The 14,841-nt window shown below is 44.2% G+C and overlaps 1 protein-coding gene across 5 annotated transcripts in view; it reads left to right on the forward strand.

Annotated features, from left to right (window-relative positions):
* raraa (retinoic acid receptor, alpha a) overlaps positions 1-14,841 on the forward strand; it is a 158,488-nt gene that overhangs the window by 99,590 nt on the left and 44,057 nt on the right. The window contains exon 1 of one of the 5 annotated variants that reach the window (XM_066698677.1): positions 7,901-9,083. The exons of 3 other annotated variants lie outside the window; for them this stretch is intronic. In XM_066698677.1, the coding sequence (XP_066554774.1) occupies positions 8,906-9,083 (178 nt within the window). In that variant the 5' untranslated portion in view covers positions 7,901-8,905. Of the gene's footprint in view, positions 1-7,900; positions 9,084-14,841 lie in introns of those variants that run through there. One more of the 5 variants, XM_066698680.1, reaches the window with a different exon arrangement.

A 14,841-nucleotide genomic window follows, 5' to 3' on the forward strand; every position in this document is an offset into this window, starting at 1 on the left:
CAGCATTTCGTGTTTGCTTTGTTGGTCTTATACCAGCCTCTTCAATCACTCAGTGTTCAGTGTTTATGGGAATCATTGCCATTAAATACTCTCATTATTTGCTAAGGGCTTGGGTAAGTTTGCTTACGTATTACACGTGAATAGCACAACCGTATTGTATCGTGGGCCTCTAACTAGGACACTCAAAACTTGATTGACCTGTAGGTAGACTTGCTCCAGATCTATTTACTATTATAGATGTTGGCATTTGTCCTGCACATCTCTCATGTGTCAGCAATATCCTTCCCTGCTGTTATCTAAACCAATGAAAACAGTCGTATTAGTCATATTGAAATGTAGATTATAATATAGTTGTGGATTGTCATTAATTAATGTGGTAATTATTATTTCTAAATCAAAACAAAGGGATGTTTTAATGCATTTGATCGGAAGCTGCTCCCAGCCCCTTTATACCATCTACCAGAGTATCACACAAGGTGGTGAGGTCAGCAGTGTCCCGCAATAACGACACTGTAGGTTTGTGTTTTCCTGCTACACACAAAAGGAGAGCCCTTGTGATAAAGGTGGGCTCAGAGAGGAGGTCAGTCGGGAGGGGGTGGGACCCACTGTCTTTTCTCACTGGCCCCATTCCTTTGAAATGCTGATCGTGGCACCCCCCCAGCTGTGCTTTTCTATTTAATGAGGTTGGGTTGGGTTATCCATTCCATCGCACCCCCCCACCCCTTCCCAAGCAGGATAGGGCCTACCCCCCTCCCTTGCCCCCCCCACACCCCATTCGCTCTAGCATTTGTCATGTTCAGGCACCGCAAGCTGCTGCTCTATGGGGCTTTTGTTCCCCAACCTGCTGGCTAAGCAGGGGATTTTAGATGTTCCATTAACATTTGAACTGGCTCTGCACATTTTTACATTTCACATTGCTCGGCAGGATCACCCCCAGGTTACAAGGGAAAAATCACACACACAGGCAATCACTTACAAACACCCGTACTATACTAGTGCACAAACACACACACACCCACACAAAGAAACACACATACACGACATCCCCAAGATCCTACCCCTGCATTTACTATCAGAACACAGCCTGGATGAGAGATGCAGCTATGATTAAGAAGGGGAGTCTGTGGAAGTGGGGGTGGGTGTCCACCAGTGAACTGGTCCCAGTCTTATACACATTTCTGTTCAGAGCATCAGATTCTGAAAGCCGCTACTTCACTGGCCTCACGCACAAATCCCAGGACTTCAAATCTCGCATTACTAAAGCAAACAGTACAGTAGTCAGTCAGAACTGTAACTAGGGGTTGAAACCGTGAAACAGAAGTTAAGTCCAAAAGGGTGGTTTTAGCTCTAAGCTGACAGTTTTTCTTTTCTTGTCTTCGTCTTTCTACTGTCCTTGAAACCTTGTCTGACGTGATGAAGGTTCATCATACATTACACGCTTCTAAAAGCTGGGGAGTTCTGAAAATGTCTGATTACATGTACGCACATGTGTTGCCATGGCTGTGAAAGTAATATCTTCTTGTCACTGTTCACATCCTGTGGGGTTCCTGAATGTTCAGGGTGGAAGTCCGGTGTAGTCATCCTTTAGATGTCAACGTGTTGGTGCAATGGGCCCCTCTGTTGTGTCACAGTGTGGAGAAACGCATTTCTCTAGAAACCGAGTGATGTCCCACACATTCGCACACGCAGCCTCTGCACTAATTGAAACCGGTGCATAGAAAGGGTGTGCCATCAACTCAAAAGTAAAGATAATTTCAGCAGGATGTGAACAGTGACAGGAAAAAGTACATGTTGCATGTTTCCCCAAACTGTTGAAGCAACACATGGTGATGTGTAATGCGTCGGTACATGGCTTGTTGCACTCAGATGTAGAGGCAGCAGTAAATTCTCTTACAGCTGCACTTGACTGTTCACACATTGCAGCAGCTCCAGCACAGAGAAAGGAGCAGCTATACCTAGATTAAGTGCTCAAAGTTCCCGGCCAGTCGCAGATCCTCCAGGGATCATATTACTGGGATTATCAAAGTGATTTTGCTAATTGTTATATTCTTAAAAGCAGGCTGGGGAATGTGCCCGGGAGTCACAGGGCCAAATTACAGCAATTACCATCACTGCCCCTGGCTATAGCAGTTTAACATCTGAAAGGAACTTGTCGACAATGTTCAAAAACATTACAGACTCTCAGAGGAACAGCTTTAGCTTCATGTGTCTTTCTGCCACACTTTGTGGGTATACTGTGTTCCAACATGACCACGCTTAATTGGACGTATTTGGGTGTTTATGTTTTCGCAACCATGAAACTAAACTTACTGCCGCAGATCTAACTTTTGTATCTTATTTGGCATAATGCAAGTCAGGAGGCTTTGTAACTTGCAGTATATAATGATGACCCAGTAAAAGTGACAGCGGGTTGCTTCGGACAGCAGCAGAATGAACCGCATGCCCTGTGCTGAACAATAAAAGCATTTACTTGTATACCATACCACAGGATCTGGTGTCGGGGCAGTAACGGGATAATGACATGGGCACTCACAAAGATTCCTTTACTTCTCAACAGCCGAACGGCTCGTTAGCAAATTCCTTTTCTGTTCCGTCGGGACCTTTTCAGTTTCTCATCTCAAAGTGTGTTTTGGCTCAAGTGACACCCATCACTTCGGGGCAAATTTATCCAGGCTTACTCAAGTGCAACTCTAGGAAACTTTTCTTTTTGTGTGTTTGTGTATCTGAAAGTAAGTGGGGGAAACCAGGAATTATCGTATTTTGTTGGACACCTTTTGGCGAGCTTCTCATTGGAGGCAGCGATCACACACCGTGTACATTTTATACTTTGAATTGAATTACATTACAGAATTGTGTTACAGTGGGGGCTGGCTGGCCTTTGTTCCTTAGTAAACGATTCCACGGTTATTCTGTTAAACAAGGCCGTGCTCCTCTCTACTCCTGCTCACACAGAGCAGTTCTCCCTGATACATGCTCTCCTCCTTTTTCTTTACTCCATCCCGTTTGTTCTCGAGTGCCTCGATGTCTTCTTGTGCAAAATTAGATCTATTCTCCATGCTGACTGTTACACGGAACAAGCGTTGCTGTGAGGAAGTGGGGCAGGGAAGCAGTTTGTGTTGCGCAGGCCTCCAGACCCCATTGTTCCCGGTGACGTGTGCGATACTGAGCAGTTTTGTTGATTCACTGACGACGCCCTCTATAAAAACTTCCTCCGAATGGAGAATCGTTGAGAAGACAAAAGTGAAGGTGTGTGGTAAAGAGCTGGAGCTGGCAGTGAGAAGTAAACTCGGGAGCCCTGGACTACATCTTTAATATGGCTGTGCTGATCAGCCCTGAGGAATGAGGAAATCAAGGAGGCCAGCTGGGTTCTCAGAATTCTGTTCCTTAATGACAACTGTGAGACGCAGCTGGGGGCGGGACTTACTGTAGCATCCCACAAACACAGTGCACGGCTGCATCACAGGAGGGAGAACACACTAAAGTAAAATAAGTAAAACAACCAAGCAAAGGTGTTTCTCTTTCATCTGATCTGGAATCTCTCAAGCGTTGACAAGAGCCATTCCCTGGCAAGCTGCTCCCCTGCTATTCAGGTTCCCTGCAGCCCTGCACTGATCTCATTAGGTCTTACGCAAGATATGAAAACAGGCCCAGAGCCCAGCTCAGTCTCGCCTGTTTGTGATGCCTTATCTAAATCTGGAAACCAGCTCTTGGCCCCCATAAGAATACAAGAAGGAAAAAAGTCTTGTCCGTTTATAATGTGTAAAAAAAACACAAACCACAAGCACAACAGACATAGCAAAGCACAACGCAAATCTCAAAGGATACTTGCTCAGAAACGCAATCACTTTCTGTTTTGAATTAAACAAATGCAGGAATGTGTGTTCAGCAATTACCTGTACTGTATCAGGACGCATCTTTTCTGACAGTACTTGTAATATTAGTCCTCTATCCCTGCTAGATAGCACTTCACAGTTTTATTATGCTTCTCGCGTTCTTGATTGTTTTCCTCCTTGCTCCCTTTCCCGTAGCCCTTGTCTGTGACCCAACATCTTGACAGCACTTGGGTTTCACCGTCCAGGATGTAGGAAGTCACTTACTGTACTTGCGTAAATTGTAAATTGGAATTTGTAAAATGTATTTTGAATTGCTGTTTTAGCCAAATTGAAATTGTAATGATTGATGCCTTGTACTTCTCTGTATTTTTGCACTTTGTTTGCACTTATGTTGTAAGTCACCCTGGATAAGGGTGTCTGCCAAGAAATAAAAATAATAATAATAATAATAATATCGCAGTGTTTTGCACCCTCTTACAAAAACCAAACCGGTTTGCTTCTATACCCTCCTATGAAGTATTTGTCTAATCTGATATTACTGTAATTATTAAGTTGGTTATTTGTAATTTTTATCGAAGGTGCACTTTCATTTACCGTCTGTGATTTTTCCTTTGCTTTTGACAGATGGATTCTGTTATCATATAGATTTGTGTTTGTTTGTTATGGTGCAGCACTGTTCTTGGGTGTGTGAAGGACACCCTGTCACTTACAGTTTGCTGTTGTTGTCTTAGTTGTCCATTCAGCGCTGCTGGGTTGCGTTCCTATTGGAAGTCCTTCCTTGTTAACTGCTGTGGATTCTGACTCGTCTGGCAAGGCCCGAGTCATATTGCCATGCCAGTAAAGCCACTTTTGAACTACATAGCTGTGTCTGACAATGAGTTGCACAGAGGGGCTGTGGAGTTTTATAGCCTGGCGGTCACACCATCCAGCACAGAGAATGGCACTGAGAAGAGGCCTACAGGGCCGTGTGGCACAGAACACATATCTGTGCCGGGGGAGGGGTGTCAACTCTTTATGGCTTCCTAACACCCGTGATTTGAAGGAGGTGTGTGTTCGAATGGGGGGGGGGGGGGGACAATAAGAAAACTTTCACACCCTCCCATGCATTCCCTCCCAGCTTCTCATAAACCTCTCTGAATTCCCACCAGCAACCCCCTTCTCCTCTCCCTCATCAAAGAGGCTGTGTTTTACCCTCATTATCTCCTCTCCATTATCCCTGCTTATATAACCAGCTATCTTTACAAAGCAGGAGAGCCCAAATGGCACTAATCACATTGCTTCAATCCCAGAGCCCCTGCTGCAGCACACAGCCTATCGCAATGGTTTACCTTCCCAGTGCCATCGCGCTCTGCCTTGCCCAGCGACGGAGTGTCCCAGGGGTAAAAAGTCCCCCCACCCCGATATACCCCAGCGTTACCATTGGCCTGTGCCCTGCTGCTCAGTGTGGGAGCAGGACTCCTCATGTTCAACACCAGTAGATTCTGGCTGGCACCCATCACCGGCCGTGCATTCCTGTGTGGTTGCTAACTCCTGCCAGACCCGCAGCCCACATGTGCTTAACCTCTGCATTGCCAGCCAGCCAGCCCGTCCGCTGACAGTGTTCTCAGAGTGGCCTTGAATCGTGTGGCTCTCAAGTAATTGCTGGCTCTCCAGTACAGACGCACTGAGGTCTCTTAATGACAGAGACTCGGCAGGCACTGCCAGCAGAGCCCGGCAGCCGATGCGGAATATCAATGCTGGAGTCCCGTCCACAGGCATCCCTACAGCCCCACATACTTCTGCCACTGACATCACGCTGGTGTCACCGCAGTGGCTTGTTCGGTCACTGAAAAACTACCAGATTTTATATTTGGATTCCACAGACATGTGACATGATTAGTTGCGTTTTTATGAATTTCCAAGTCGAATAGAATTATTATTGCAGAAAGAAAGAATAACAAGCATTGCTACCGGTGTTTTTTGTTACGTTTTGTTTTTACTTTGCTATTGTTTCAGTTCAGTTACAATCGAGACTTGTCTTCTATAGGATTCCTCTTTCCTAATTGTGGCATGTTGTGATTTTCATTTCCTACACAACAGAAATTGGCATTAGGAATACAAAGCGGCCCTTACTTTGATGCGGTGGCGACACATATTTATTACAGAACGATTCTGCTTTAGAGGCGTCAGAACGGGCATTTGCCTACTGCACTTTCCCTGCTGCTGCCAGTTCCAACTGGTTCCAGAGTTCCTGCTGGGAGAATCTCCATTGAATTGACTCTGCAACAACACCGATCTTCCCCAGCCGCAGTCGTTATCAGTTAAAGTAAACAGGCCCAGGCCCTGTGTTAAATTAGCGTCACAGTTTGTGTAGTCACCGGCAGGCTTTCCCCTGCAGAGGTGCATGGGTAGGGACTCTGACACCCTCAGCCCGCCTATCAGGGGTGGGTCTGGCGTGCAGGGCTTCCCCCTGATGTACTTCACATGTGCTTTACTGCAAGGAATAACCTAGACTCCAGCCCCCCGCCCCCAGCCCAGCACAATGCCCTCACCCCTGCTCTGTACAGCACCAACATAACAATGTGAGAATTCTCCTGCACTGTAGAAAGCTTGTAGTTTCCCCAAGGACTATTTTCTCCTACTTCTTCATAAGGTTTTTCTGTTTCTTGCGCTCACGTTGTGCACTCAATATTTACTTAGATAAACACAACGACAACAGCCTGGGCTTGAAAGCAAGATATGGTGTAACTATATAGGATATTCTGTTTATTATTATTATTATTATTATTATTATTATTATTATTATTATTATTATTATTATTGTTGTTGTTGTTGTTGTTTGTTCTTCAGTGTTTAAATTGACATACTTACATACTTGTAGCAAAATGTCACCATTGAGGGAATTAAAAGTCTACTGCATTTCTTTCTTGACACTCTGCTTCAAATTCCCATTTTATAAAGAAATCACATTGCTCACTGTTCCTATCTCAGTGCTGAAGGACGCATTCTAGTTAATTGAATTTGTGGTCTCCAGTATATGGCGTCCTTTGTGGTGCTGTGTTGTGTTGAATTAGGCTTGCTTGCCTTCACTTTGACTTGTTTATATACACCGATTTTCTCTTGTTAGCAATGTTTAACATCGACTATTGCTTTTTTGAAGATGACGACAAAATAGGTGAAATATTTGCTATGCCGCGTTTACCCGAGAACAACGTAGTTTGCACTTGCATAAAGTGCAAAAACTGCAAAAATAATAAATACATGTGTCCATCAACATTGTGCAGCAGAGATTATAGAGTATAGGGGGTACAGCTCTATGTTGTCAGGTGCCCTTTGTATGTAAAATCCGTATAATTGTTCAGTTTTACCAGCCTCTGGTTACAGGCCGGCGAACCTCGGCTAATGTAGTCATCTCGAGTGGGGGTGTGTCGCTGTGGGACTCCCTCCCCGGACGGTGTGTTTTTGTTCTAGGATGTTGGCTGCACGGTGGAACCCCAATGTGACGTCAGAGGGGACCGCCGAGGAGCGAGTGGGTCACTGGGAGGTGAGGCAGCCTCCTTGCCTGGGTTCAGGAAAAGTTCAGCCGCATAACATTAGGCAAATTAGACCAGAGAGAGAAGGAAAAAAAATCTCCGATGGGAACGGGACCCTCCACGTCACGGATTGAGACGGGGGGCAGTGGAGCTGAAAGGGGGAGAGTGGGGGGTAGGGGGAGACCTCAGAAAATAGTTTTTATGCGTTTTTATTTGGGGGGGGGTGGTCACAAACTTTCTGCAGCCTCTTTCATTGTATTACTTAATATTGTTTTATTCGTGAGTGTCAAACCTCGTCCTTGGTTTCGGATCGACGGTGTATATACATTAAATTCCCCTCCCCCTCTTCCCCTTCCCCCGCCGCTGCCGCCGCACGCTTAGCCGCTACCATTGTGGTTTGCACCGGCGGAGCAAGTGGTTTGGCCTCGGTCCTGTGCGACTGTGTTGAGTGGTGTGGGGGGCCGGAAAGGGTTAATCAGAGGTGGAGCTTTGGAGGGAGGGAGGGAGGGAGGGAGAGAGAGAGAGAGAGAGAGGTGGGGCCAATGTGCAGCTGCTGTAAATCGTCACAATCTGCAGCGCACGATCGCGACACAAGCTTCATGGGAATAGAGAGGTTCCCCACACGAAATAAAACCACGCAGGACTGTGAACCCGGGATTTCAAAAGAGAGAGAGAGAGAGAGAGAGAGGAAAGATCAACAACAACATAAAAAAACACCGTGAAGAACTACATCGCCATCGACCGATTGGTGTAACTTGCTGGATTTGCTGTGGATATGGTTGGTTATGTGGTGGCATGAAATAAGTGCCCGTCGGTCTTAAGCGGAGGGGTGGACAGCTTTAACACCCCGGCTGGTGCCAAGACGGACACTGCCACTGGATTAAGGACTGTGGAGAGAAGACGTCACTGCTTTACGTGCAAGAAAAAAACCCGAGTTTGATGCGCGTTTTCGACTTAGGTTTTTTTCTGTTTTGTTTTGGGTTTTCCTTGTTTTTTTGCATTGGCTTACGCAGGATTTGCATGGGCTTAGTTTTGCTTCTTGTCCCTGGCCAGCGCATTGCTTCTGCACTGTGGTGATTTTTGATTTTTTCTATTTTCATTTTGGGAATTTTCGCAAAACAAAAGAACAAACCAACCCACCAAGAAAAGTTAACATTTTCTATATCGTGATCAAGCCCTTCGTCAGACCCGATCGGAGTTTATTCAGCGACCAACATGCGGAAGACTGCGTTTTTGACCAACATTTGCCAGCTCTGGTGGTGGTAAATGTTCATTATAATAGTTAGAAGTATCCCTCTGAGACAATGTGGGGGTGTCTGATCTCTTAGCTGTCCCCCCAGTCCCGAACTCAGATTATTATATTTTTGTTGTATTTAGCATTGAGTAGAGGTAGACGAAAGTTTGGGTCAAATTACCCAAGCGTCCTACCCTCCATGCTTGGATAATGTTGATTTGATCACTGCTACATTTTTACTACTACCATCTAGAACCAGATAACTTTTTTTCTTTCTTTCTTTTCCTGCTGGGGAATATTTTTTTCTCGGTTGGTTTTTCAAGCGCATGATGTACGAGAGTGTGGACGTGGTGGGGTTAAATCCCAGCCCGAACCCCTTTTTAATGATGGATTATTATAACCAGAACCGAGGATGTTTGATCCAGGAGAAAGGACTGGTGTCCGGGGCGCACCATCCCTACAGCACCTCCATCAGGAACCCGCACTGGAACGGCTCCAATCACTGTAGGTCTACTTTTCATGCCGGTTTGTTCACTTGCATTTCCCCTTTCCTGACAGAATGGGATTCCCTTTGTACGTCTTGGTTCTTTGAAAATATGTGGTTTTATCTATAATGTATGTATATACACACACAATAGAGATGTAAAATGCATATAGTTCATGTTCGAATTACTAGTTCTAGAATGTGAGTTGGTTTACTTTCCATTGATTTTAGGTGATACCATTATTATTACCCCGGTCGTTTAATGACATTACAGCGTCTTGTCAGGTACTTTAAATTAATTAGCCTTGTCCCGTATTCAGGCCAGCGTTATATCAAGGCGTTTGATTTAGGCATACCAGACATTTAGGTTTATTATGTATTATTAATAATAATTGAATAAATAGTAATAATAGGTTGGACACATATGTCTTGCAGTACAGTTAGGCCTGGTCTATTTCCACTATTAATACTACTAATAACATTTTTGAAAAGCATGCGTCCCCCGTCCCCCTCTTTACTTGTTTTACAGTAGGTACAATGTTTTGGCTGTTGTAATAACCACCATTAAAACGAGACATTACTGCTGTAGCCTCCAGCCCTTCCTAAAATATGTGCAAATAGTGCCGTTTATTGATTTTTTGTTTTCGTTTAGTTATATATATTTCTGCGCGATATTGTTAATAGTATCTGTGTTTGTGTCTGTGTTGCGCATTATCAACACTATAAACGCACCACAAAACTAATCGCAATATTAATTTGACTCATATAAGACACTATTACGCATCCATGGCGATGTAGTTAATGGACTTTCTAATGAAAGGTTTTATTCTATACGTTACCAAACGCTTTAATAGGCTCAATGAGAAACAAATGGCAGTGCTTTACAATGAGAAGATATGATGCATATGGTACAAGTATATTATTCACACGTTTCTTACACGTTTTAAGTTTAAATTTGTGCTATATAATTATTTTTTTACAAGAAAAACAATGAAAAGGCAGGCCTTTGTATAACTGCAAGTTTATTTCTGTTTTGTTCTTTGGCTGTATCCTGTTTATAAATGTCCTTTCCGTCTCTTCCGAAATATGTTTCTTTTGGAAACAAGAAGATAAGTTTGTTTTTATTTTCTCCTCGAAAACATAATCCAGTTACCGTCGACACCAAAACAACCAAACAAATAAAAAAGCATCACAGTGTTTTAAATATACAAAGTATTTAAATGTAACGATTGATTCTGATATTATTAGTAGTAATAGTAACGAGTATGCAGATGCATCTGTCCAATGGGACATTTTCAGTCTTCCAATGGAAGTAAAACGCTGCTTTTTCGTTACATTTCTGGAAGGCCTCTGATCGGTGTCATAAAATCGGAGTGAAACCGATTTGCCGCTTCCTTCGAGATGAATTCCCTTCCTCTGAGACTGGATATAGAATTCACAGTATCTGGGAATCTTATATGTGCTGTGTGTATATATTTAAGAGAAATTAAAATAATAAAGCAAACAGTTGTCTGACCACTTAGTATGGAGTTCGTTTGGGGAACGAGTAACGGCGGAGTAACGGCGGAGTACAGCGTTGCGCACAGTGGCGCTTCAGCTGGTCGGGCAGCTCATCAGAGGTTCCTCTGAACGGGAATTTCTGTGGCAGACGAGCTTTTCAGGAAAACTGTATTTTAATTTAATTTGTACCCTTCTAACTTATTATTTTTCTTCATTATTCCCTTTCTCTCTTGCTGGGGGTTGTTGTTACTAAGCCATTTCATAACAACCACCCGTTGCTCTGTGAACCAATTTGTAACTTTATAGCCAGCTCTCAGTAATACTCTTGATGTGTGAGGTACAGCGCAGATTGAGTCTTTATCCTCAGGCGGAACAATTCCATGATCTTGCAGTGAGTTCATTCATCATTTTTAGGCATGCTAGAAATGCCTAGCTTTGCAACGAGTGTACTGACGGAGCTATTCACTGTGTGGAACGGTTTTGCTGTATGGTTTAAAGATTTATATTTAAATACACTGCAAAGGAAACATTTTCTTTCAGTTTGTCTGTGCATCATTTCTAATGCAGATGTTATGACGATAGTGGCAAACAGTCAGGCAAACTGAGAAATATACCCTAGTATTTAGTATTGAGTGTAAAGCAGGAATATACTTTGACACTCCAGGGTGCATAAGATCTGCACCGATTTCCTCCTTTGGTTAGATTTGAGAAACCGCCTTGGTCAAGGAGTGGGATATGAAATCTTCACTAAACATGAGTGCCAAAAACCCTGCATCCATTCCTTGTAGTGGAGGGCTGGCATGCCCACGCTGGGGCACCTGTGCCAGGTGTAATCAGTGTGGATCTGTACATGTAGGCGAAAGGCTACAGTCATGTGTGAGGAACAATCCTAGAATAGACCTTATGTATTCATCTGTAGCCATTATGTGAATAATTTGCATGTTGAGGTACAAAACCATCTGCAATTGTTTTTTTTTATTGGGGAAGTACCTACACAGCCATGAGAGAGATAGTAATCCTGTCAGATCTGCCTGGAAGTGGTTAAAACTCAGAATACACTGCATAAGGATGTTGTGCGCACAGAGGAGTAAGAGATGTGTAACTGTAATACTTGTCAACCCATTCACTGATGATAAGAAAGACTAGCGTCATTGGACGCACAGAGAATAGGTGATTCTGAGGCCTGTGTAATTGCATGTATGCGTAGTCTGCATGAAAACTCATGCAGACATTTCCAAGGCCCTGTATAAGCCTGTTTGATGAATTATTTGCTCTAATGCTCAGTTTCCTTGTCTTATGGGAGATCAGTCACTTAAACTAATGGTTGCAGCATTCATGTTTCTCCCCGAAGGGTAAAAAGAACAGCAAACATTACACTGAACTGAATGTGTCTTTACTGAAGGTCAGCAAATAAAGTTAGAGGCTGGTGTTGGGGAGACGAATGTCACCCTGTTCTCTGGGTCGAAAATAAGACCAATAAAGTGAATGCTCTTTTTTTTTTATATGTACAGACTGGGAAAGCTTTTTTTCTATCTTTCAAAAAGCCTGCTTCACTCTTAATGTCAAAAACATTCTAAATTAATTTCCCCAGCACCTTGTTTAATTGGTGTGTGTGTGTGGTGGGGGGGGGGTAGCCATTGTTGTCTCTTGCTGTAAAGAATCATTGAAACTTTAACAGTTAAGATGTAAGTATGACAAGGGGGGTGAGGGGGTATATTAACCTGTGTTACATGTAAAAGTAGTTTTTGATGGTAAGATTTGAAGCCTTTGTCAAGATGCCCTTGGTTGCCCATTGTCTTTTGGGAACAATGAAACGCTGACGGCAGCCTGGTTTCCATTCTGCCTTGCTTTGTTCATCAAAGCAGGCTTTGCAAATGAAATTGACCCTCGTTTAGGGATTTAGGAGGAGATCACTCCTCTTTCATTGCAATTGCTGAATGGCCCGTCATCTATTTCCTGCTCAAATAACCTGCGACTGTCAAAATAAACACTGCGTTGCTTTCTGCTGATAAGAGCCGCAGTGCTCTACAATGACATTCAGTCTGACTATAAAACCTAATTGAGTGGAGTGATGTTTGCTTCGTTCTTCCACAGGTGTGCCTGTTGAGCACTCGGTCAGAAAGCACACCTCTTACATTTGGGGTTGTTTGCGTTTCTCGGAGGTACATGGAGAGGAAGGGACACTGGGCCGTACCCCTCCCGACTTGAAACATTATCTCTTCAGAGCTGCTCAAGCCTGTACTTGCAGTTGTGAAAGGTTATACAGTGCTGAAGAAAAAAAATAAAAGCCCAGTTTTTAAGTGTAGCAGTGACTGCCTGCTGCCCCTTTTTTGTCCCCCTGTAACTAATACAAATGTATGGCTTAATGACATTTCCAGCATAGATTACATTAGTAAAATAAATATGCAAAATACAACTGTGAATGCTGCTCACCCAGTGAAATTTGCTATTGTTAATGCAAGCAGCATCCAAAGTGTTGCATGTTCATATGAATCTTTCAGTCCTGGTGTCCGGTGCGTGTACAGTCCCCCCACCGATCTGTTGACAAGTAAAACAAAAGCAAGGTAAGTCCCACATTGCGGTGGGGGGGCGGCCAGCTATTAGACCCTTGTGAAAATCACAAGACTGCCGATGGGATTAAAAGCAACTCCCATTACGGAGCACTGCTAGAGGACACACAGGGATAGACCCTCCATCACACAGCTTTGTATGGCACCACACCAATAAGCATGCTCGATGATCCTGGAAACATCAGCTTAAATCTGGACATAAATCCTTGTGCTAGCTTGCAGCAGTGCAGCCAGGAGGATTAGCCTCCCCCTGGCTGCTGGGCCCTGACATACACGGCCCTGGTGTTGAAGTCGGGGGGAGGTCTTTGGAGAGGTATATGTGGTGTGGCCTGTGTGGCTTGGGCCTGCCATATTAAATTGGGCAGCCTGGGAAAATTAGAATGGCATCGGAGGAACAAAGGCCAGTGCCTGACAGCTCCACACTAGGCTGAGGGTTACAAACACAAACCCAACTTGTGGTATCCGTGTAAATGTGGACAAGAGTGTGTGAGCAGAAAGCTTTTATACTTTGCAGCCCTTGCTTGCAGGCCTCTTGCTATTGTGCAAGAAAGCAGCCGAGCTCTAGCAGACAGAGTGTACAGTAGGTCAAATGATTTTTGGCTGGTTGCCCTTTTGTGGGGAAATGATCATGTGACCTCTGCCCACAAGCCTGTGCTGTAGCTGAGGCCTTAGAACCTGGCTGAGCAGTGAGAGAGGAAAATACTGTGAGTGCCAAAGGGGAAAACCCCTCTCTGTACACTGGCTTCGGCAGGTATGTTGATACTGTGTAGAGAAATGTCTTTCGGAATCACACTGCAGTCGTCGTCTTGAGTGAAAGCTGTTTTTTTTTTGTTTTTTTTTTGCTCCTCTGGTGTTTTTCAGTTGGCCAACAGCAGTGGCTTTCAGGCCTTCACTTTCCTTGCCCGCCCTAAGGCGTCTCCACCTGCCCCCAGATTTCACTCGGCAGCAAGCGACTCTTCCACAGCAGCGATTGCCAAGTGGCCAAGTGACTTTAATCGTCCGGTATTTGAGGGTTTGTTACTGGGAGCCTAATCTGACTCATGTGGTATTTAAGTGCGGAAGTCTTTTCTGCAAAAACAGATGGTGTTTTATTGTTTCCCATGCACAAGCGCAATCCTAGTGGAAGCAACTGGGGGTGGGGGGTGGGGTTTTTGGGGGGAGCCAAAAAGAAAATAAAAAATAAAAAACAGAAAACAGAGCGTTCCAGCCAGTTGGGTGTAGTGTAAACTTGTGTGGTTTTTGGGGTTGTAGTTTGAACTTTAGGCAGCATGGTTGAGACCACTGGTAATCGCTCTGCCGTTTTACACTACATAGAAATTATGGATGGTCTGTTTGTTTTCTGCAAGCAGTGAAGAAAGCTGGCTGTGTCAGTCTGGTGGATCTGGGAAATATGGCTTACTTACTGCCTACACATAGGAAAAAACAGACCTGTGGCATGGTGTGCACACTGGCGGATGTGGTAAAATGCAGAGATCTTGTGGATCCACACTGAGAAGACATTTCCACTCGACATTCCAGGTAGAAGTTTGTTTGCCCTCCCACCCCAGTATTTGTGCCCCTTGGCAACTTAGAAGAACTTAGAGTACAAACAGCTGTTAAGGAGATGACCTACTGTAAACCCTTTGAAAGGCAGTTATACTGTAATATATACATCTCAGCTTTGAGTAGTGGTGAAATGAGAAGGAAGGAGTCATTGGGATAGAAACGA

This window comes from Amia ocellicauda, chromosome 3, assembly GCF_036373705.1.
Source record: "Amia ocellicauda isolate fAmiCal2 chromosome 3, fAmiCal2.hap1, whole genome shotgun sequence".
In the NCBI taxonomy this organism is placed as follows: domain Eukaryota; kingdom Metazoa; phylum Chordata; class Actinopteri; order Amiiformes; family Amiidae; genus Amia; species Amia ocellicauda.